This window comes from Prunus dulcis, chromosome 8 (genome assembly GCF_902201215.1).
Source record: "Prunus dulcis chromosome 8, ALMONDv2, whole genome shotgun sequence".
NCBI lineage: Eukaryota > Viridiplantae > Streptophyta > Magnoliopsida > Rosales > Rosaceae > Prunus > Prunus dulcis.
This window is the reverse complement of record NC_047657.1, coordinates 1,630,269-1,653,134: the sequence shown is the minus strand read 5'-3', so window position 1 is coordinate 1,653,134 and position 22,866 is coordinate 1,630,269. Positions and strand designations below refer to the sequence as shown.

The following is a 22,866-nucleotide window of genomic DNA, read 5'->3' as shown; positions in this document are numbered from 1 at the left end:
AATTGTTGGAGACCCTTACAAGTACCTATAGTTTGAAAGAAGGTGGAGAAATACCATTACTAGAGGCTTTAGCAATGTTTCTTATCACATAGGTCATGGCTTTACTAATAGAATGGTACAAGAAAGGTTCCAGCATTCAGGGAAGACTGTGTCAAGGTGGTTTGGGATAATATTAGAAGCTATATCTCGAATGGCTACTAATCTAATAAGTCCTAGTGATCCTGAATTCAAGGGAGTTCCAAAGAAAATTAAAGATGATAATCGATATTGGCCATACTTAAAAGATTGCATCGAGGCAATTGACGGAATACATGTACCAATTGTTGTGCCTAGAGAAAGGCAAGTACCTTATATTGGTAGAAAAGGCATCACTACCCAAAATATCATGGATGTATGTGATTTTAATATGTGCTTTACATTTGTTTTGGCTGGATGGGAGATGCACGTATAGTCATGGAGGCCTTAAGAATACCAACACTGAAATTTCCACATCCACCTACTTGTTAGTAATCAAAATGTCATCAAGTTCCAAATTTCCTTTATTATTTCACCTTGGATATGTTTCTTATATCAAATATGGCAAATAATACTAATATTGTTATTAATTCACATGTATAAGTAAATATTATCTAGTTGATCCTGGCTATTCACAAATGAAAGGATATTTAGGCCCTTATAGGGGTGAGTGATATTATCTTCCGGATTTCCAATGAGGTAGCCAACCAAGAGGGAAAAAAGAAATCTTCAATCACAGACATTCATCTCTAAGATGCATAATTGAAAGAACATTTGGTGTTTGGAAAAACCAATGGAGAATGGTACGTCAAATTCATAATTTTCCTTTGGAAAAACAAGTACAAGACGTTGTCGCTTTAATGGCTCTCCATAACTTCATAAGAATTCATTCAATGACGGATGTAGAGTTCCAACCATATGATGATGATGATCAAGAGTTACTTCCCCAAATAGATGATGGAAGGACTAGTACGAAAGAGACTATTGTACAAGAAATTGTAACTCGTGCACGAGAGATGGATGACGAACGCGAGAGAATTGCAAATCTTCTTATGTCTACTTGATATTTGTGTCGATCAACAATATATTTTCTCATCCTAAATTTTTTTTTTTTCTTTTTTTGGTCAAGAAGTATGATTTGAAGCTATAGATTTTCAATTTTCATTTAAGAATGCCTAAGATTTAATATTATGTTATTGGTTATCAATTTTAAAATGTTCGATTATGAAAATACTTTAAAAAAAGGGAAAAAAATCATTTTTTTTCATTAGGAAGCCAAACACTACGAATAATATCAAAATCACTTTTTTTTTACAATATAAAAGCACTTTTATGTTGGTAGCCAAATGATGAACCGATTTGGCGCAAAAGTGCTACTAACATAAAGTGATTATGCTAAAATCACTAATGAGTAAAATAGCTTCTACATAATCACTTTTAAACGAGCCCTAAAAATTTGGGACAACAAACTAAACCATTGATATCATTGGTTTTTATTTTATTCTTTTGCAAAAGGACCCCACCTTAAGGCCCAGTTTGTGACTTTGGTAGTAGAAATTAGAAAGCACGTACCCTCTTATTAAGGCATAAGGTTCGAAGCTAAGAGAAAGTATCTCAAATGATTCCATCCTACATGGTACTTTTCTTGTGCCAGTGCCATTGTCTGATTCTAACATTTTTGACATTTAATGTACTAAAATATGAAAATTGGCACATCAAATCAAATGGCATGAAAGCATTGAAGATGAGATAGCATGAGGGCTTCGGGTACTAAAAACAAAACAAATCGGTGGAAGAAAACAGGAGTCAGCAAAACAGGGATTTAATCCGAGCGTGCAACAACATAATGAAGTAGGAATTTAACCGCGAAAAAGCCCACATCTAGTGGCCCTGAAGCCTCATGTACAGAGTTCAAAAAGAAGCTACAACATAATGCACAATGCAAGAAATCTGAAGTCCTGGATGGGGGGAAAATACTAGTGCAAGAATCTTGATGATGGTTTGGACAGGCTTTCTCCTTGTAGATCTATTTACCACTGGAAAGCAAACAGATAATGGCACATATGATCCAACTGATCACATTGAACCTAAGATAAGAACATAATTAGCCCAGATAAACCAAATCCACTACTTTTCAAGTCAAGACTGATTTGGATTGGTTTCAGACCATTACACACAATTCCAAACCATCCAATGCATTCAAGCAACTAGCAACCAACTCCTACCAGCAGGATGAAAACAAACTAAAAACATGATACTTTTGGGAAGAAAAAAGGCAAAACACGTTTGCTATAACATATTGTACAGCTTGGCAACATAATTATACAACTTGGCAACACCAGAATTCTTATGATTAAGAATTTAAAAAGATATTTTGTTTTAAAACAATTAACAAGGAAGAAAACAGCACCTATTCATGGAACTAGCACAGAGATTTTGCTCAGACATAGCTGTCAATCAATGATTTCCTCATTTCATCCACAATGGCACTAGGTTGAGCTTCCCTCAACTTGAAAACACTTTCAATAACTGAGAGTTCTGTGGCAGTGGTGTCTGACCCACAGAATGCTGTCCAGTCATTCACTGTCATGCCTGCAGCTATCACTTCACTGCCACGATTGACTGTTCCAGCAACCAGAGGAACCTGTAGAAGCGTTGAAAGCTCGTCCAAGTCTTCAACAGATGTGTGGGGATGAACCTGCACAAGTGTTTTCGAAATTAGGATTTAGAGTGGAACCAAAGGAAAAAAGAAAAACAAAAGATGACAAAAGAAAGAAAAAGATCTTCAAGAAAAGATGCCTCAGAAACACCAGCCCAAGAAAAACATGTTCTTACCATGCCACCTCTGTTGGTGAAGGCACAGTAACTTCCCACAAGGATATTACCAGCAATCGTCTGCCTAAAAACTTCCACGCCAAGTACATCTGCGATCATCTCCTCAGTTTCCTGAATAAAACAACAAATAAATACATGAACAAATGCAGAAGCAATCTTAAATTTACTTGAATTCAAAAGGTTTATGTCATCTTCTAAATGGAAAAGGGTGGTCGCACAGTTGCACTGCAGCTTTGTTTATTTATCAAGATCTTGAGTTTCTCTTTAATTGGTGTTCAAGGCTCTAAGTTCATATGAGAACCAAAGTCTGCTTGCAACAAGCACATGAAACACCGCTTGCCACATATCCATATGATATCAGTCAAAACATACAAACAACCCAAATATAAGCTTGAGAACCTCACCTTAGAACATTTCCAAAGAATTGGTTCTACAGTCAAAATGCCAAAAAAGCTTTTAAAGCCTTAGAATTTGGAAGGTTTAAATGGCTTTGGTGGAGGAACCAAAATTGTATCGCCTATTCAATTCCTCTTTAACGAGCAAAGTTACAAATTGATTCTGAACCAAATTCAAACTTTTGCTGAATAGTCATGTATAACACAATATAATCACTCTCAATAGTTACATACAAGTCTATATTGCATAAAAAAGTAGGAAGCCCAATGGCCCATGACATGTGCATGTGAGATGAACCAAATCCTCATCGAGTTTTAATTTTCCTTAAAAGAGAGGGGGGGTGGGTGGTTGTTGGTTGGTTGGTGTGGGATCTTGTTCTGCAATAACAATACTTTTACATGCTAAACAGGGTTGATTTTAGGATAGATGTATGATGCCTTCCAATTTTCCTATGATTCCAAAAAGGTTGGGGTCTATTTGGGGAGAAGAACTTTATAGGTTATTTGCTTTGAATTCACAGAAAAACTCGGATTCTTTTCTTTTTTTTCTTTTTTGCAAGGGAAAGTAAACACTAAACACGAAATAACCAAAAAACAAACTTCGGATGAAGTCGAAAAAAATACTCTGTCAAGATCCGTGTGTGTAAGAGCAACATGATCATTGCAAGCAATACAGTTTCCAAGAGCAGATAGTCTCTCTTCAATGCGCTGAACAACAACATGATCAGGTAAACTGTTCCTCAAGTGCTGGAGTTCTTCATTTTTAATAAAAACAGAAGCTCAATAAGTCAAAACAGCAAACAAAAAAACCATAAAACAGAAATACCCAAAAGAAAAAGATAGAGGAAGATACAAAGATTAAAAAAAAAAACCTTGGTCTGTGGTCGTGTGAGGCAAAAGAAGCCCGTTTTTGTTTCCTGCAATTGAAATTTAAATACTTTTTTCAATATCCATAAATTTTAATTCTAGAATAATACCAAATAGGAAGCACATCAAAAGAAATTGAAACGAAACGAATACCAGCACAGAGGCGGCCAATGATGCGAGTGCCGCCAATGGAGGTTTTAACGACAGGGATGACATCTGCCAACTCGGCCTCGAATGTGCTGTAGAAATTCTCAGAGCCTCCGATGGAAACCAAACAGTAGGCATTCGTCAGCTTCGAGAACACCCCAACCTCGCACGAGTTCTCGAATTGCAACCCTTCATATCCCCAATTAATTTTTCATTATTTCTTATTAGGAACAAATATAAGAACAATATTAGCAGAACGATGATGAAGAAAAGAAAGACTTACTGGTAGCCATGGATTCAAGGAACGCCTGAGGTATGAGTTTGTTATGAGCTAGGGCTTTGGAGGTAGGGAGGAGGAAAATTAGGGTTTTTTATGTGTATAAGTAGGGCACCCAAAAACAAAGTCAGCAAACAGCTAATTATATTTTCTTCCATAAAAAAGAAAAAGCTAATTATATTTTGATTGCAACAATTAAAAGTTGGATTTTCCTAGATTTTCAAATAAAACTAAAACGTTAAAAATAGTAAATAATAAAATGAAATAAAATGAGTTTAATTAAGAAAAGGAATAAGTTTAAAAAAATTTAGATGTTGGTTTAGTGATATATCTAGTCATAATGTATGAAAATTATATTGGTAACTAAAATTACATCCACCATTCCCATTTGACAAGATTAGACATGAAAAATTTATTTTCAAGAAGTTCAATCCCGAACCAAACAAACCCTAAAATAGGTGTTTTGGCCCTTTAATATTGGGCAATAAAACAATAAAAATATTTTAAAAACTAACGTGGAAAAACAGCCAACCTAAGCAGAGATTCTCAACAAAACCTAACTGATTTAAAATGGTTTTACGAAATTATTCCATGCTTATTTCCTTGGCACGAGATTATCATTATTTTTTATAATAGAGTTTAATTTGTCACTACGCACTATAAAATCAACTTGGTGACGACAACTAATTTTTATTGTATACATTAAGGGCCAGTTTGACATTGTTGTGCTGTGAAAATAATAGCTGTCAGATTTACTGTGAAAGAAATCATCTGTGAGAGAAAATAGTTTGGCATTTGGTAAACTTTTTGTTAAAAATGTTGTTGGTACTGATTCTAGCATAATCAGAAAATGAGTCCCATATAAACATCAGCGGCTCTTCAAAACTGATTCCCTCATAATCAGAAAATGAAAGTACTTCATTAGCTACTTATTGAGGCCCAAAAAATTCACGGTTCGACCCAAATGAATTCCCGGCCCAGCGCAATGCCTTATTAAGAAAAGACCTAATTTGGAGCACGCAAAAGTTCATTATTTACATTCACACGAGTCATGATCCACGTGCCATGCCAAATAAATATGCAATTCATCATGCTAAAAATTGAAATGAGCCTATAAAAGGTACTGGCTCTACAAGCCCATGCTAAATTGAACGTCATGTCCCTGTTCAGGGACGACAAAATTAAAGCATGCCAAGCGACATGTCATGCCAAGCAGGAAATCATTATTTCACACCTAACCACGGTACAAGCCTAAGTGGGTCCCAAGCCACTTAAATGCCCCAGGCTTACTTGAGTGGGTTGTAGTATGGACGGTAATGAATTGTCTCATTGATGCGCCGAGAAATGGAAATCCCGGGTTGCTTGGGAACCTCAAAACTCAAGCTCATTTCTTATGCCCAAACATGTGAGTGAGCACAAAAGAGAAAATAGCCCATTACTTCAACCAAAATAGCTCATTAACTCAACCAAACTAGCCTGACACTTGATAAGGTTAACCCATTTATTTGATAAATCAACATTTTGTCTTAGAAGGCACATACAATTAGAAAAAGAAGCAGCAAAAGCCCCAGCACTTGGCTGGAGAACAAAGCCATGAAGGGAGCCTGGAGGTCCACGTGCGCAGAGCTGCTAGGAGGCTCCAGCACATGGGAGGGAACAAGTTTCAAGCAACAACATGCAAAGGACCGGGGGATATTGGCGCGCAGACTGCTAGGAAGGGAGTCACCTTCAAACTAGCGTGCATACCTATTTCTTTCCCTCATCAGACCTGGCCATGGAAGAAGGAGGAAAAGAAAGGAAGGGGATGGCTGGGAATGGGAATTCTCCACTGAGGCAGTTGCGAGAAGAGCATTGAGCTCCCAAAAATCCCTGATTTTGGGAGATTGGGCAGAGGGGATTTTGCCAGAGTAAGACAAGTCAAAGACAGAGAGGAGAAAGGAAGGAAAAAGTTTGGCTAAATTGGATAGAAACCATTAGGGTTTCTTGGAAAATGATAGCTTTCAGTGCTTATAAAAAGAGGCATTTCCTACCCATCATCTCAACACACACATTCAGAGAGCAAGCTTCATCTCTCATATCTAAAACCTCTGCAATTTCATGCCCTATTCATCCATTTCCTCCCCTTTTTTCTTCTGTTAACAAGTTTCAGTGCTTGACAAATTTTTCGTCAAGCTGCCAGAAACTACCCAGCACACTCACTACTTCATCACTAGCTAAACCAACCACATCCATAGAGCAAGCTTCCTCCCTCACCTGCAAAACCCAGCAAATTCGTGCTCTATTCATTCTTTTCCCCCATTTTTCCTCTTCTGGCAGACTATTCTAACACTTGACATAGCCTCTGTCAAGCTGCCGGAAAGACACTCAAGCCACCCATTCCTCTCATTCTTAGCCAAACCTTCATGCAGACCCTTCTTCTCTTACCTTAACACCCCATTTTTCCCCCAAGAACGCATAACTTTCTCTTCAGTGCTAAACTCATGTCAATTTTGCTTCCATGCCACAAGCCTCTCATGCAAAGCTAGAAAATCTATCTGTGAGCTGTTGTTATTTTTGTTGGTGAAGGTAACCAAGGTGTTTCCTAAGGCATCTCTGTCCTTTCGAAGCATTTTTGGGGCTTGATCTTCGAACTCAGATACAGGGAATAATTTCATCAATTTGCTATTTACGGCAGCCTAGCCCATTTCTAGTTTCCGGAAGAAAAAGCCCCCACACTACTTTCCCTTACAGCTTTCTCTCACAGCAATTTTTAATAATAAGTGACTTTCTCATAGTTTACCAAAAGTGTTGGGCTTCCCAAAATTTAAAAAAAAATCACTTATCACCCCAAATAAGTAATGCCAAACAGTCACTAACTATTTCAAAAGAAAAATAAATAAGGCTTATTTATGTACATGCCCCCTTGTGCTTTCAAACTTGTCTCAGATTACCACCTGTGTTTGCAAATGTCTCAAAATACCCCTCAAACTTTTAAAAATAGTCTCACGTTACCCATTCTGTCAGTTTCATAGACATTCCATTACATGCGTTGGGCCCCACTAAGTTTTAATCTTTAACCTTTGCGAATAAGGGTTTTTCAGTTCTAAGAAAGGGGGAAATTTGGTGCTCATAGGGTTTGGAGAACTCTATGACTTGTTTACCAGAGAAAACTGTTTGGAATTCTGGTGTGGTGCTCATGAGGATTGAGTGTGGGGAGAGAGAATCGGAAGAGAAGAGGCTCCCTTTGGTGTTTAAAGATTGGTCATCACTTAGAGACCTTGGGAAGCATGAAAGGCTGGGGAAATTTGGTACTTCTTGTTGGTCTGCTTCTTGGGCTGATTGGTCCACTTGGAGACTTGGGTCTGTTGCGTCTTGGGGTTTTGAAGGGGATTTCTTGCTCAGAATTCCATGTTCAAACCAGTATGAATCAAAGAGGCTGAGAAGGTCTTCTTCTCCTTCTTCTTCTTCTTCTGCAGCTCTTTTTTTCTTAAATTTTTTTTAAAAGGGGTATAGCGGCCCTGCTATACTTTTAAATATATTTTAAACGAAGTGGGGCCCAACGCACGTAACAGAATGTCTATAAAAGTGACGGAACGGGTAACGTGAGACTGTTTTTAAAAGTTTGAGGGGTATTTTGAAACGTTTGCAAACACATGTGGTAATCTGAGACAAATTTGAAAGCACAGAGGCACGTACATAAATAAGCCAACAAATAATATGCACATTGACTTTAGACAAATTTTGTTTAATTAAGCAATATGTTTCAAATCTCAGACAAAAATAAATAAATAAAAGAAAATGTTTCAAATCTGAAAAATGGAAATAAGGAACATTCAGAGTAAAATTCTTCTTCTTTTTCCTCCGTCAGAGTCAAATTCAAATCTCAAGGAAACATCTAAAGCCTGGATCTTCCTTGTATTTAAATAACAAAAGAATCACTGAAACCTGAATTTTCATCTCAGTTAGAAGCGCACACAACAATTTCACAGACACCAGTTTCGGTGAGCTATCTCTCTCTGGTTCAGCCCGTGCTTGATTCAGTTGTAAAATTCGTTCGCAAATCCCTCTGATTCTCATTAAAGCTGCAAACTTTATAAATTCCACTGATGCGTTGCAACCTCTATGTGTAAATTGGTTGATCTCCCTGTGTAGTTGTTCATATTGCTCTGTATTTGTATCATGAAATTCATGATCACCATTACTTTTTTGTTCTAAATTTTCTCCTGGGCATGGTTTGTTCTATTTATTTATATCCGCGTAAGCTGGATTTGTACTATAATGAGCAATTATCCATTTCGGCCTGGCAGTCCTAAATCCTTCACAGCCTACCCAAGAGGTGACTTTGATTTAGAATCTGGAACCATTAGAAGAACCCGAAAGCATAGGCATTCACCATTGCAACCCATCAAAATGATTAGGTCCATTGGAAACCGCCTTCAGTATTATTGTAAGCTGCACCCACTTTTAGTTTTCACCATCTCCTTGTCAGTTGGGGTCACAATTCTCTTACTTTTCTCTCTATATGAGAGCCGGTTTGAAATGATGGCTAGCTATAAAAAATCTGACACGGGTTCAAATAGTTATCCGTTGCCGAATCTTCAGAATCTAGTCATGGTTGCCGGGCATTCAGTTTATACTAGCAGTAGCTGTGGAAAAGTTGATAAGGAGGATTCTTGGTTTTTGGAGTCTTATCAGAAGAATCCAGGTCAAGCTGCAACTTTCGTGGCGCATATACAAGAGGGTATTGAAGTCGCAGCCAAAGACGATAGAGCTTTGCTTCTGTTTAGTGGTGGAGAGACTCGAAGAGATGCTGGTCCTCGGAGCGAGGCACAGAGTTATTGGGCAGTTGCTGAATCAAAAGGATGGTTTGGTGAGTTACTGTATTTTTCTTGTATTAGACATGTTTTGGTATGCCTTGTGTAAAATATGATTCATTTTTAATATAAGACATAATGGACTGCTAATTGTATGAAGCATGATCTATAGGATGCTGTTTAAAATGGTTCTCATGTACTTGATTGTTTATGATCTTTTTTGTTTTCATTTTTCGGTGTTATGGCCATCATGTGCAGTTTCTGTGAATGTACAGTATTTATGGCAATAATTTCTTATGTGTGTTTTGGGTGGCCTGAAGCATGGCCTAAAGTTTTGCTATAACCTGGATAAATTTTCAGCAATGTATTAAGTTACAACAGAATTTTTGTTTGGAACTACTCTTCTTTTTGTATTCATGCATCTCGGGCTAAAGCATGCTGCATTTGCAATGTTTTGTAGTCGAAATTTAACTTGAAGAAATTCATTTGTAGAACTCTAAGAGGAAAAAACAGGACAGAGAGATGTACTGCTTTAGTCCTCCTGCGATAGAAGAGATTTATAGAAAAGAACAAAAAGAGATGTTTAGTCCTTGCTGGTGGCAATTTTTGTTCAGTTTATTATAGAAGTGCCAAAGAAGAAAGGTTAAGCAACCTCGTTTGTTACAATATACACCAAATTTAAATGTTGAATTCGTGAGTTTACTGCTGATTGATCTAAATACTATATTGACATGAATTTCCGGAAACATGATGATTCGTGACAAAGCTGTCATGTTGATCGTATAAATTATTTTCACTTAAGACCTTTGGCAAACTTGAATTTCCGGTCAAAAGGGTAAGCTAATAACTGCGCATGGAATTTCTCTTTGTTGACAAGGCTATTAACAAGATAAACCAAAATATACAAGTTGTGAAATGATAAATTCCTTGAAGTTTTTAGCATTGAATGCTTTTTTGGCAACTTCTATAAAGGTTTAGGTTTCAAGATGAGCTCTGGAGTTTAAGTGATATCTTTACTAGTGGAAATTATCATCCTAGGAAGAGATATACAGTACATGCAAGTTGTGTACTGTTCGTATTACATTTACCTGAGTCTTGCTTGGATTTCATTTCTCATATTTGGATGAATACCTTAATGTCATATGAAAAAACTAAAAACAGCAGTATATATGTTTGAACTCTTGTGGATATCTGTAAATAATACTCATTTGACAGTATGGTATGGAAATTTCCGTCGGACTGGAATTATCATGCATATTCTGGTTGCACAAGGATTAATAGCTATCAAATAAGTTATAAAGATAACAGTAGTATTGTCATAAATTGCAGAAACAGAGTTACAGAGAACTGTCTAAATAGTATTTCTTGCTTCTTTAATGGAGAACTGTTGAAGGAAAAAGAACACAAGACTTTGCAACTATGAGTGCGAACACCACCCAAGCTTACCCTTACTATTACTGTTGTAGTTATTATCACACTCCAGGAAAATTGACTACTACCACAGACAGCTCCCTTTTGCCTTCACCTCCTCTACAATCAACACCACGTTACACTGCTTTAACCTTTTGCTCCTTCTACGTCAATCACTTCCACTGTTGCCTTCTGTCTAAATGTCAGTCAATTTCCACTCTGGTCCACCTTAGCTCTCTTCCACTCTTGAAGCTACTATAACAAAGAATGGTAAGTTTACGAGTTTTTCATCGATTTCATCATTCTGGGTCTAATGGCAGAAGTTTTCCTGTTTTCAGTTGCATAAAAATTATGGCTACAGGCAATACTCTGTGTTTTGGCAAATCATATACCATATTGGAGTGATCATGGGGAATTAAGTAATCTGCTGTATGCAAAGGAATGGAATTTGACTTCGTTTAGTTTTATTATTAGTATTTTAGGGATCTGTGTTTCGTTTCTTGTGTTATTCCCTTGTTCTCATATCACTTCTTCTCTCTGAGCTCCTCCCTCTTATTCTCTTTATTTATTTATTTTTATAATCTTTTCTCTCTTTTATTCTGTTTCTTTCACTTTATCTTCTCTTGTTATTTTTTTTGTGTGAACTACGTCTGGCGGTTTCCTTTTATGTTAAGCGGATTTGATTTATGCTGCCACATAAGTGTTCTATTCTTCAAGTTATATGCTTCTTTACATTGTTTGTAATAGATGCTAGACAAGCAATTGTTCTAATACTTACTGTAATGTTTTATTCTTCCTTTTTTTTATTTTTAACTTCTCTCTCTTTAGTGACAAGTTTTTAGTTGCTTTTGCAAAGGTTAAGAAAACATGATTGTTCAACCTTAGTTTAAATGCATGTTGGTCTGAACTGTCTTTTATTGATTGTTAACTCGTATACAACTTATGCCATGGTGGCTTCTTTAGGCAAAGAAGATTTGAGATCAAGGACACTCACAGAAGAGCATGCAAGGGACAGTTTTGAGAATCTTCTCTTCAGTGTGTGCCGGTTCCGAGAACTTACTGGCACATATCCTCGTAATATAACTGTAAGCCCATTCTACTCTAAATTTGTTTGTCCTGTTCGAATAAAAAAATATGGGTATGATGGATGAAAATATCATAGAGACAATTGAGCTCCCATTAGCATAAAGAGCGCCTATTAGGCTGAACACCAATATACACATATAGGTATACTTATGCATACGTATGTATGCGATTATCATGAATTTACTGTGAAATTTTGTTAATCTGCACATTCATGTTCAGATGTGATCATTTAGATGATTTATGCTAAGTTGTCCAGATGATCAAGATAAACTGGCTATGAGAATGTTTGCATATCCCATACAAGAGCGCAATACATCTTAGAATTCTACAAAACAAAGAGAATATTTGTATTTTAGGGATCTGTGTTTCGTTTCTTATGTTCTGATGTGATTATTCAGGATCTCCTGCTTTGATACCATAATGGAGTTTGTTGGTTTACCATTGTTCTAAAAACTTAAGCCGTTAGGATGTGAAGCAACAATGTAATTTAAAATCTAACATGATTCGTTGTAAACCAGGTTGTTAGTTATGATTTCAAGGAGGAGAGATTTGCACATCTACATCGGTCTGCAATTGGCTTTCCAGAGTCGAGGTTCTTCTACGCCGGTACCCCAGCAATTTCTACTGCAAAAGAAGCAGCTCGAAAAGGAGAAGCAATTGTGCGTGCTCAATTCCAAGATGATCCATATGGCTGTCGAGGTTCACTTTACCATAAAAAACTAGGGCGTGATCCGTTTCACCGGTCTATTCCCTATCCAAATGGCTGTCCTGAAATTGAAGGTCTTTTCAGATATTGCGGGACAGATCCTTATCCAGGGTCCCTTCCCTGGCCTAAGAGTTAAATCAATCTGAATATACTACAGCCCTTGATCTATAAAACAGAAGGATCCACCTAACAGTCACAATAATATCTTTTTTTTCTTTCTAAACAGTATCTCTAAATCAATATAAAGGTATATGAAAGATGAATATTTTTCAGTGGTCTAGTGAAATATATTTTTGGGCACTATATGAAGTAATGATGATAGATGGCTCTTTATAGCCTTGTAGTTACAAGATATCTCAACACGTCGAGGCAACGTTTTGGTTGATATTTACATTTTCTAGTTGATGTAACATCAATTTTAATCACCCTTAAAAGTTAGCTTGTTGCAGATTTGCATGGCATCCACCGTCCATGGACTTTTACTTGAAATATTCTATGCTCTATTGCAAGAAATGTATACTGATATCAAGTCCTTGAAAAATTAAAGAGCAGATGTCAATGTCAAAACCCCATGGGGGTGAAGTACACATTGTATGCCAATCTGGGCATTGCTTATTCATTGGTGCATTGCTAGTGCCATATTATTACATTGTAGCGGTTAGCTTATGAAGCTACCCTGTGTTCCTCAAGAATGGGCAAGCTAAAGCTGCCTCTTTACTGGAACTGTCAAAGCTTGTTCCCTTCAGAAGGCCTCCAAGAAGTTCTCCGCGGTCGAAAAAGAACTCAACCTTCACAATTTTCCCATGTTCATCCAACTGCCACAAAATCTGATGGATAAGTTCCATGAAAAAGTAGATAGAGAAAAGAACCATAATATGTGAGGCAAGAAGATTTGTTTACCTCAAAGTTTGCCATCCCAAAGAGTTCAACCTTTTCTCCGGTAGGGGCATGACCTTTGAAAGGACCGTCCATGTAACCCCAGTGCCTGAACTTGTATACGATCAGTGGAGGACCAGAGTACACATGGAGAATCTCTAGAGCAAACCCGCGCGGAAATGCGGTTGTGAAAGCCCTATGAGCTGAATCCACCGTTTCTTCTGCCGGGTTGTAGCACCGGAACTCATCCGGCAATGAGGTTTGCAGCAAAGAGTTGTAGCCTCCCCCAAGCTTTCGCTTCTCTTCCAAACTTACAGCTTTCCTTCCTGTAAGTTACAAGCACAATTTATGGAAACAGGACTTTGAACAGTGTAATGATGAGTCTTAATATATTTGGTGATACAAATTAGTTACCATTTAGGCTGAATGTGTACTTCTTAGGATCACTTGCTTTAAAGTCTTCATCCCTTGTTTTATGGAACATCTCCATTTCCCATGTCTTTACAAGGTTTTGCACTTGTTCTTCTAGTGATCCCGGAGGCCATATCTTCCATCAAATTGAAAAAGAAAAATCAGATATCTTCAACATAAATATTATGATGAGAGAGAGAGAGAGAGAGAGAGAGAGAGAGAGAGAGACCTTGGTTCTACCTTCTTCAAAGAGCTTGTTGACAGCACCATAGTTTGGAGGGGCACCATACCTCCATTTGGTGTTCTTTTCTCCTTCTCCATGCAAATAGCAACGATAACTGTCTCCCTTAACTCCTGAAGAGGCCATCTTAGCTTCTTAGAACCTAGAAATTTGAGTACTCTATGACTTACAAAGAGGTACTTAAATATATAACTTGGGCGACAAAAAGAATAGCCTTGGTATCAAATTCAACGACTCATATTACTGAGCATTCCACAACTACTAGTCTCTAGTATATGATGGCATATATATAAGCGGAAGGAGGAATTTAATATCAAATATTGCAAGATTAAAGAATTCGTGTTTTTCACCAAATTATTATTATTTAGTAGAAGCGATAGTCTAGAGGTGTGTATATTTTGACCAATTCAATGGAGAAGCCAGTCTCTGGCAGTAGTTGATGCTTCAAACTTTTATTTTATTTTAGAGTCCAACAATAAGAACAAAGAAGAAAGATAATTCCAAGGTTTCAAAAGTTTTGTGCAAATTCTGGGGGGGTAACCAAAATGAATTTGTCATCCATGCGGTCCGTATTGGCGGCCGTCCTATTACTATTCTTGTCATATTAGGATAATTTGACTCTACTGAAACTACTTATCTAATGATACACACTCTCCTTGTGAGACTATCTCTTATACTAAAAAATTAAAAAAAACTATATATAAAATAATAAAAATACAAGAAAAATTGGTGTAAATTTTGACAGCAAAGTCTCAGCCTTTATTTTCACCTACAAATAGGGATGGCAACAAGTCGGGTAGGAGTTGGGTATGACAATATTATCCCCGTCTTTGCTCTCCATCCCCGCCCTCGTCTTCGAACTCATCCCAGTTTAATAGGTTTCGAGGAATCCCGTCCCCGTCTCCGTTAAGGGACTATCCTCCATACCCGCCCCGAATCCCTCATTTTTTTTACATAAAAAATAAAATATCAACACATGCATTAACTATAAAGTTCAACTCAACAATTCAAAATCATATCAATTTAATTTGACAAAACAAATATATATATAATTCAAATCTTCTTCATCATCATCTTACAAAATTTTGGGGGATGCGACTGAGGGGGAAAGCATAAATATATAAACATAAAGTTTCATCTTACAAATTTTCATTGGTTGCAACTTGCACATGGAAACATAAATATATAATAATGTTGTAAAGTCAACAATGTGGATCCCAAAATGGCAAGCCCCACTACCTAATTGATTGAAGAATATTAATGATGTTTGTCCGCCAATTATCTTGTGAAGTGAACAGCCAATGTCTTAGGCCTATAAATAGATACCTCCATCAGGAGAAGAGGGTGCTTAGTGAAGAGGAAGAGAAGGAAGAAAGAAGGTGAGTGAGTGGATAGGAAAGAGAGCAGAGAGAAATTTTCTAAGAGAGAAAATTCAGTGAGCCACACATATTGTAAACACTAAAGTTGTAGCCCTATTATTTTATATAGTGAAAAAGTTACTGTTACTGCTCTCCGAGGACGTAGGCATAGCTGAACCTCGTTAAATGCTGTGTCTCATCTACTTTACGTGCAGCTCAATATTTTACCACATATTCTGTTCATTTTATAACAAATAATACATATATATGTTTATGTTTGTGAAGGGTAGGCTGTGGGGCAATATAGCCAGAGAGCTCCTTTGGCAGCGCCACTGCAATGACGATCGGACAGAAGCTGATGGAGTGGAATGATGCGGCTGCAATTCAAGAAGCCGAAGTCAGAGCCCTATGGTTGACTTGATTTAGTGTCGGGAGAGGGGGATGTGGTTGCGAGAGAGAGAGAGAGAGAGAAGATTAGGAAGAATTAGGAGAGGGAGGTTAACTTAGGGTTAAATATAAATATTATATATATATATATATTGGCGGACCCAGAATTTTTTTAACGGAGGTGCAATATTGATTAAGTATGAACAATAGTTTTTCGGAATAATCATTTTCTCAAGATAATTTTTGGCGGCTTTTATTCCTTACACATCAAATAAGAAAACTTGATTTTATGAGATTTTAGTATGAAGTATATATTGACTTAATGAGCCATCATTTTTAGCCTAAATCGTATTTTGCACTAAAACCGATTTTTCATATTTTGATTTGGTGGGAATTTAATTTTCTAGTATTTTTATTTGAATCCAAATGGGGGTACTTCCTTATTTACATTGTAAACTTAAGTAAATAGAGTAATATAAAAATAAATAAAAGTAAAAGGACAAAGACATTTACTTAAATGTTGAAAATGGAAATAAAGTAATCTGTACACCAGTTGAGCAAAGGGCAATTTGAAGCACCTACAATGGTTTTTCCGGCGAGGGAAGGTGCAGCTGCACCTCCTTGCGCCTTAATGGATCCCCCACTGTATATATATATTTTTATTTATTTAAATATAAACATATATATATATATATATATATATTTGGATCGGGTTCGGGGACGGGGATGCCAATACCATTCCCGCCCCATATCCGTCGGGGATTTTTTAAGTTCAAGGATCCCCGTAACCGATACCCTTTTTGCCCCAAAATCTTCTCCCGTTAGGGTCGAGGACCCGACAAAGACCTGCCCCCACGGGGATTTCTGTCATCTCAACCTAGGAATAGGTTGTTCGGTTGAAAAAGATTTGTGATGTCATTTTTAAATATTGGAGCTCTACATGTCATTTTAACATCTCGGTTAGAGATACTCTTAATATAATTAATTAATCCCAAAAATAATTAAATTTACACCTTGTTCTTTTAATTTGAAACATTTACCATCATAACAGTTAATATATATTGTAAAGTTTTTTTTTTCAGTTATATGTATAGTGTACTTGAATATAGTCATTGACAACGTGGTATATAACTTGTTACCATGTTATAATATAAATGAATATTTATTGATAACATACTAGAAGTAGAAAATATTTATTGACATTAACATACTTGCACCGACCATACCATGTGGATATGTAGCTGTCATATTTTTTATTTTATTCAAATTGCATATGCTACAAGGTTTTCCGGTTCTAGCTAGCTAGCGATCTTAAACCCATGTGCTTCATGTTTGCTTCTCTCATGGGAGCTCCAGACGCAGGTAGCTAGCTACCCTGTGCTCCTCAGGATAGGGCACCCTGTTGTCATCTCTCCAGCATAATTTTCAATTTTAGCACCCTTCACCAGGGCTCCAAGAAGTTCTCCAGGATCATAAAAGAACTCCACACTTACAATTTTCATATGCTCATCCACCTGTTTAGACCAAATAAATTATTAAGAGATAAGTAGAGAGACAATTTAACAATCATAAATTATAATCTATAGCTAGATATGTGTGAATAATGCAGGACATATATAAGTGACTAATGTTAATTTCAGTGCAACACAAGGTACCAAAATACGTGAGTAATGATTTATACACACGCTACCTACATTAGTCATCCACGCACACGTGAATGATAAGAATTATACACAGTCATCCACGTGCATGTGAATGATATTGGGCTGTTTATGCAAGTGGAATGCCTGTGTGAGACTGATACTAGAACTCATAAATATGATAAATGGTTGTCTTGGCCAGGTATGTACCCCAAAAATTGCCATGCCATAAAATTCTACCAGTTCTCCGGTAGGGGCATGGCCTTTGAAAGGGCCCTCCATGTAAGCCCAATGCCTGAACTTGTAAACTATTTGTGGTGGCCCAGAGTAGACTTGGAGGATCTCCACAGCAAAGCCACGAGGGAAAGTAGTGGTGAAAGCTCGATGAGATGAATCTGCTGTTTCCACAGATGGTTTGTAGATCTGGAATTCCTCTGGTAGAGACGACTGCAGCAATGAGTTATAGCCTCCACCCAGTTTCTTTATACCTTCCAAACTTAATCCTTCTCTCCCTGTAAATTTTATGTGTGATTCAAAACTTGAATTAATTAGTACTAATACAAATTCCGAAAGCTAGATTTTCTTTTATTATCTCATCTTATTCAAGTACCGTTTTTTACCATATTTGAACTCATGATTTTCTCCAATAAAATTTTCTTAGCTTGTGGTAATAATGAACGAATATATATACACACACACGTACCATTTAGGCTGAGAGTGAACTTTTTTGGATCTATTGATTTGAAGTCGTCGACGCATGCCTTGTGGAAAAGCTCCATTTCATACGTCTTCAAAAGGTTCTGTACCATTTCTTCGGGTGACCCAGGTGGCCATATCTTCAATTAATTACAAAGTACATGATACTTTAATCAGAATATATAATAACATGCTACAGGAAGATATTAATGATCATAGAAATTAAACACAAAATTCTTACTAAAATAAACACACAATTAGAGAGAGAGAGAGATACCTTGGTTCTGCCTTCTTCGAAGAGCTTGTTAACAACATCATAGTTGGGAGGGGCACCAAACCTCCATTTGGTGTTCTTTTCTCCCTCTCCATATAAATACGAACGATATTTATCTTTCTGATCAGCACTTGAAGCTGCCATTTGCTCAACTCTTTTTTTTTTAAACCTGAATTTATATGGTACAAGGAGGGGGATCTTATAGAAATGCATGTAAACAATAGAGTGCCTTGCATGTGTGGTGCCGTGAGAATACTGCTCACCAATAAGAATTACAGTCAACTAGTCTAAAATCTTAGTCAAACATTTCTCATTAAAAAATATAAGTGGGTGTCAGGATCAAACTTTGTTCTACTAAAAATTACAAAATTTGAATTTATGGTTGACTTACATTTTCAGAAAATATAAAAGAAAGAAAAAGGAAGAAACGGAGAACGTGCAAAACAAAAAGGGGCAGTATCCTTTCAGACATCTCAAGGGTTTTTTCTTAGATTTTCATTAAGAAGTGTGGAGGAGATTAAGGCTTAGCCTACTGTTTAGGTGTGGTCTCAATCCCAAGTCAAATCAAGTGTTCTCAATCTCAAGGGCATAGTCAAAACTAAGGGATTATTATTTATAATGGCAATAAATAAATGAATTAGTAAGCTTTGGTTTGGGATAAATGATCAGCCAATTAATTCAGGAAGTTTGAATTCTCTTACCACTCACCTGCGTGGTCCAAAACAGCTGGGACAAACTCTTGATCAACCGGTTTAAAGCGCAATTTCCAACCGGGTCGAAGCCCCTAAATTGGGTTAAGTTGAACCAGTTTTTCGCCGAAGGACCCCATGGAAGAGATTCATGAGTTTGAAAGAGAGAGAAGGGCACTGGATCAAATGAAAGGGCCATATCGATGGGCCATGTACGAGGACTGGGAACGCCTAAGACGATATTACAAGGATAATCCAACCGAAGTACTTAATCCATTGACAACGTACAATGACAATGCACTTCACCTTGTAGTCTTCGCTGGACGCATGGACATGCTGCAGTTTTTGATTTCACTGATAAGAGAACCTCAGATGTTACGCCGTGCGTTGATAATGAAGAATAGGCATGGCAACACCACTCTACATGAGGTGGCGCCGTCTGGAAATTTGGAAGCAGCAGTGCTCTTGGTGGACCTGGATAACAACGTTAGGGGTGAGCTTGCTGATGTTAGCTATGAAGGTGTCTTAGAGATTCGAAACCAGTTAGGAGAGACCCCAGTCTACAGGGCCGCTTCTTTCGGTCACACAGAGTTGGTCCAATATTTGGTCAAAAAAGTGGGCCGCAAAAATATAATGCCGCACTTGCAAAGAAGTAGTGATCAAACATCCATTCTTCACAGCGCAGTTATTGGCCAAAATTTTGGTATCTCTCTTCAAATTTTGACAATTAATTGCGTTACTTTCTACTTATTTTGCAAAAATGATCTATCACTCATGTAGACTTAAAAAATAAATGATTTGAATTTTTGAAAAAAATAAACGGTTATTTATTATTATTACTAACATGGTTTTCCTTCAATGCAGAGACTGCTCTTTGGTTACTAAAAGAGTACCCAGATCTTGCGGACAGAAAGGAAAGCAATGGACTGACAAGTCTTCAATTGCTAGCCCAAATGCCATCTGCCTTCCAAGCCAAATTTCGCAAAAGCATATGGAAGATGCTCATTTATAAATGTACCATCTACTCTATCTCTCTCTATACTACTAAATATATATATATTTTGATGAACCAAACTTATGTCTTCCGATTGCCACAAAATGGCGAGATATCAACATAGCTTATAACTTAGGCCAGAGGAGCAGGGAGTGCATTTCTCTTATTATTCTACATATATAACTGTATGGAGCACGAATAGTGATCCCTTTATTTATGCATGCTTTTCTGATAATGATGATGCTAATCTTTATGCTCCCCTTGTTTATATACATTCAGGCCTTTTTAATGATGATAATATTGATCGGATCCCACCAAATGACTTGGAGAGCAGGATCAATCAGCCTTGCCAATCAAGTTGTTCAAAGAAGATTACGAGTAATTCATCTAACTTTCAAAATTGGGGCCATATATATTTGTGTGCGATATATTTATTGGTGTACATGTAGTTCTGTTCTGTCCTATTCTATTGAGCAATCCCTCAAATAATCTTGTTTGAGTGACATCTTGTGAGGTCTATTGCAAATTTTACTTCAACGATCTAAATAGACAATTTAGATGATTGGAATACAATGCTGAGTGGATCTAAGTAACACTGTGTTCCCTTCATCAATATATCTCTATTGAATATGTATGATATGATTATAACCAGAATTCAGAAGCCCAGGAAGCCGTATGATGTTAGAGAAAATGCAAAATGAAAATTCACTATTGGAACTCACTTATTTGCTCATCGAAAAGGACTATTCATGGATGACATCAAGGGAAGATGATGTTCGCCGTGATGATGATACGAACCATACCCCATTGCTCATAGCGGCTAGAAACGGAATATCAGAAATTGTGAAAAAGATGTTGGAGTTACACCCTCAATCGGTTGAGGCTCACAATATTGATGAGCAACAAAACATTTTGCACGTGGCCATTATGCATCGCTGGTTGGAGATCTTTAAGCTTATAAAAAAGAGCAGATTAATAACATCAAGGATGGCTATGAAGATTGACAGCAATGGCAACACCATATTGCATCAAGCTGCAACTATGAGATATTACTCTGCAGACACTCAGCGCCTAGGTGGTCCAGCGTTACAATTACAGGACGAATTGCTGTGGATGGTGGTGAGTGTCATGAGTTATGTAATTAATTGAAGTTCATATACTAGCTAGGAATGATGCATGCATTTTCCTTATTCAATGATGTCGTCTATGAGTTTTGAACTCAATACCTCCTCCAACAAGGCATAGAAACTCAGTGCCACTACACCAAACTGACATAGATGCATTTAAAAAACAAACTATCCCCAATAGGGTAGGTAGTTTAATAATTTTTATTTATTTTTAGTATAAGTGATAGTCTAAATTACAAGACATGAGGGTTACTTTCTGTTTCCTTTCGTTGGCTAGTAAAACACTTTTGTTAAGTTAACGATAATCAAAATATGTGTGAAGTTATTAGTTATTAATTATTTTGAAAAAACAAGATAAACATCTTCCAACCTTACAAAGAGAAATACCACTAACTAACTAGTTATTTTAAGTATGAACCTGCTTATAAATTTATTTGTTACTTGAGCAACGTTCATGGTGATTGAAATGATTAATCCTCACCTCATCAATTTTTCCATGTGTGGCTAGCGTGTGAAAAAGATTATTTCACCTCATTACATCATGAAGCACAACAGGGAAAATAAGACAGCGGAGCAGCTCTTCAATAGTGAGCACGCAAAACTTCTTCAGTCGGCTCAAACATGGATAAAAGAGACTGCTCAGTCATGTTCGACTGTGGCGGCTTTGGTGGCCACCGTTGTCTATGCAGCGGCCTACACGGCTCCCGGGGGTAATGATTCAAACGGGGTTCCTGTTCTACGGCATTCTTCTTTCTTCTTCACATTTGCCGTTGCTGACACAGTCTCGCTCATCAGTTCATTGGCTTCTTTGGTCACGTTTCTCTCTATCCTGACATCGCCGCTTGAGTACCAAGACTTTTATCGTTCTCTTCCATTCAGGCTGCATTTGGGGTTCACCCTTCTGTTCTTCTCACTAATAACCACCATGCTCACCTTTACTGCTACTATTTTGCTCTTGATTCATCCCCAAAAGAAATGGACAACGTCCCTCATTTTTGTTGTTTCATTTCTTCCTGTCCCTGTGTGTGGCCTCATGCAGCTTCCTTTGTTTAAGGGATTTTCCCAGGGTTTGAAATACATTTTTAAGAAAATTACCAGAATTAAAATTTCAATTTTCCCTGTAAGAGGAAACTGATGATAATAATATGGATGCTTGGTTAGGGTAAGGCCTATTATTAACTGATGATTTGTCAGAAGGTCGGATTAAGAATGCCTATAGTTCTTCTTCCTCTGTGTTTTCTTTCCCTCCTTCATGTGTACTTCAGAATAAGTTAACAGGCTCGAAATAAAATGTGTGCTAAACAATCTGTATCTTGCTTCTTCTTCTTTTTTCTGATATTTTTCTTTATTTATTGTAATTAATCTGGGTTTAAACATATGGGTGATTTTATTGGCACCCTAAAATTTGCACTTTGCACCCGACATTCTCTTTACAACCCACTGAATTTTAGTAAAATTTAAAATTACTCACTACCCCCCCTTTTCTTAATAAATTACCCTAATGAACCCCATTTCTTAACTTACCTTGTTTCAATGGGAGTCCACCGAATTTGTTTATGTTTTCCAATGGCTATCCACTAAATATGTTTCCGTTTTTCAGTGTTAGTCCACCGAATCTATTTCAGTGTTTTAGTGGTAGTCC

General features: G+C 37.1%; 5 protein-coding genes across 6 annotated transcripts; 2 read left to right on the top strand and 3 right to left on the bottom strand.

The window, feature by feature from the left end:
- Positions 1-2,273: 2,273 nt before the first annotated feature.
- Positions 2,274-4,684, bottom strand: LOC117637822 (eukaryotic translation initiation factor 6-2). Its single transcript, XM_034372847.1, has 6 exons — positions 4,543-4,684; positions 4,266-4,448; positions 4,118-4,162; positions 3,870-4,000; positions 2,851-2,961; positions 2,274-2,713 (listed from the first exon to the last, which is right to left on the bottom strand). Exons 1-6 carry the CDS (start codon positions 4,550-4,552, stop codon positions 2,456-2,458), a joined length of 738 nt encoding a protein of 245 aa, XP_034228738.1. The 5' UTR covers positions 4,553-4,684; the 3' UTR covers positions 2,274-2,455.
- Positions 4,685-8,304: 3,620 nt separating this feature from the next.
- Positions 8,305-12,969, top strand: LOC117637575 (uncharacterized protein C57A10.07). The gene is made up of 3 exons (XM_034372501.1): positions 8,305-9,385; positions 11,703-11,824; positions 12,344-12,969. The coding sequence occupies exons 1-3, from the start codon at positions 8,794-8,796 to the stop codon at positions 12,665-12,667; spliced, it is 1,038 nt and encodes a 345-aa protein (XP_034228392.1). The 5' UTR covers positions 8,305-8,793; the 3' UTR covers positions 12,668-12,969.
- A 95-nt stretch (positions 12,970-13,064) lies between these two features.
- On the bottom strand, positions 13,065-14,340 carry LOC117637576 (pathogen-related protein-like). 2 transcript variants are annotated; one of them, XM_034372503.1, is made up of 4 exons: positions 14,059-14,340; positions 13,822-13,954; positions 13,432-13,733; positions 13,065-13,346 (listed from the first exon to the last, which is right to left on the bottom strand). In XM_034372503.1, exons 1-4 carry the CDS (start codon positions 14,137-14,139, stop codon positions 13,203-13,205), a joined length of 660 nt encoding a protein of 219 aa, XP_034228394.1. In that variant the 5' UTR covers positions 14,140-14,340; the 3' UTR covers positions 13,065-13,202. The 2 variants fall into 2 exon arrangements, with proteins under 2 accessions (XP_034228394.1, XP_034228393.1); XM_034372502.1 differs by having other exon boundaries at positions 14,048-14,339.
- A 2,641-nt stretch (positions 14,341-16,981) lies between these two features.
- LOC117636422 (pathogen-related protein-like) lies at positions 16,982-18,580 on the bottom strand. Its single transcript, XM_034370907.1, has 4 exons — positions 18,418-18,580; positions 18,148-18,280; positions 17,655-17,956; positions 16,982-17,318 (listed from the first exon to the last, which is right to left on the bottom strand). The coding sequence occupies exons 1-4, from the start codon at positions 18,556-18,558 to the stop codon at positions 17,175-17,177; spliced, it is 720 nt and encodes a 239-aa protein (XP_034226798.1). The 5' UTR covers positions 18,559-18,580; the 3' UTR covers positions 16,982-17,174.
- Positions 18,581-18,974: 394 nt separating this feature from the next.
- Positions 18,975-22,475, top strand: LOC117636421 (protein ACCELERATED CELL DEATH 6-like). The gene is made up of 5 exons (XM_034370906.1): positions 18,975-19,806; positions 19,968-20,117; positions 20,377-20,475; positions 20,750-21,216; positions 21,733-22,475. The coding sequence occupies exons 1-5, from the start codon at positions 19,242-19,244 to the stop codon at positions 22,357-22,359; spliced, it is 1,908 nt and encodes a 635-aa protein (XP_034226797.1). The 5' UTR covers positions 18,975-19,241; the 3' UTR covers positions 22,360-22,475.
- Positions 22,476-22,866: the final 391 nt, after the last annotated feature.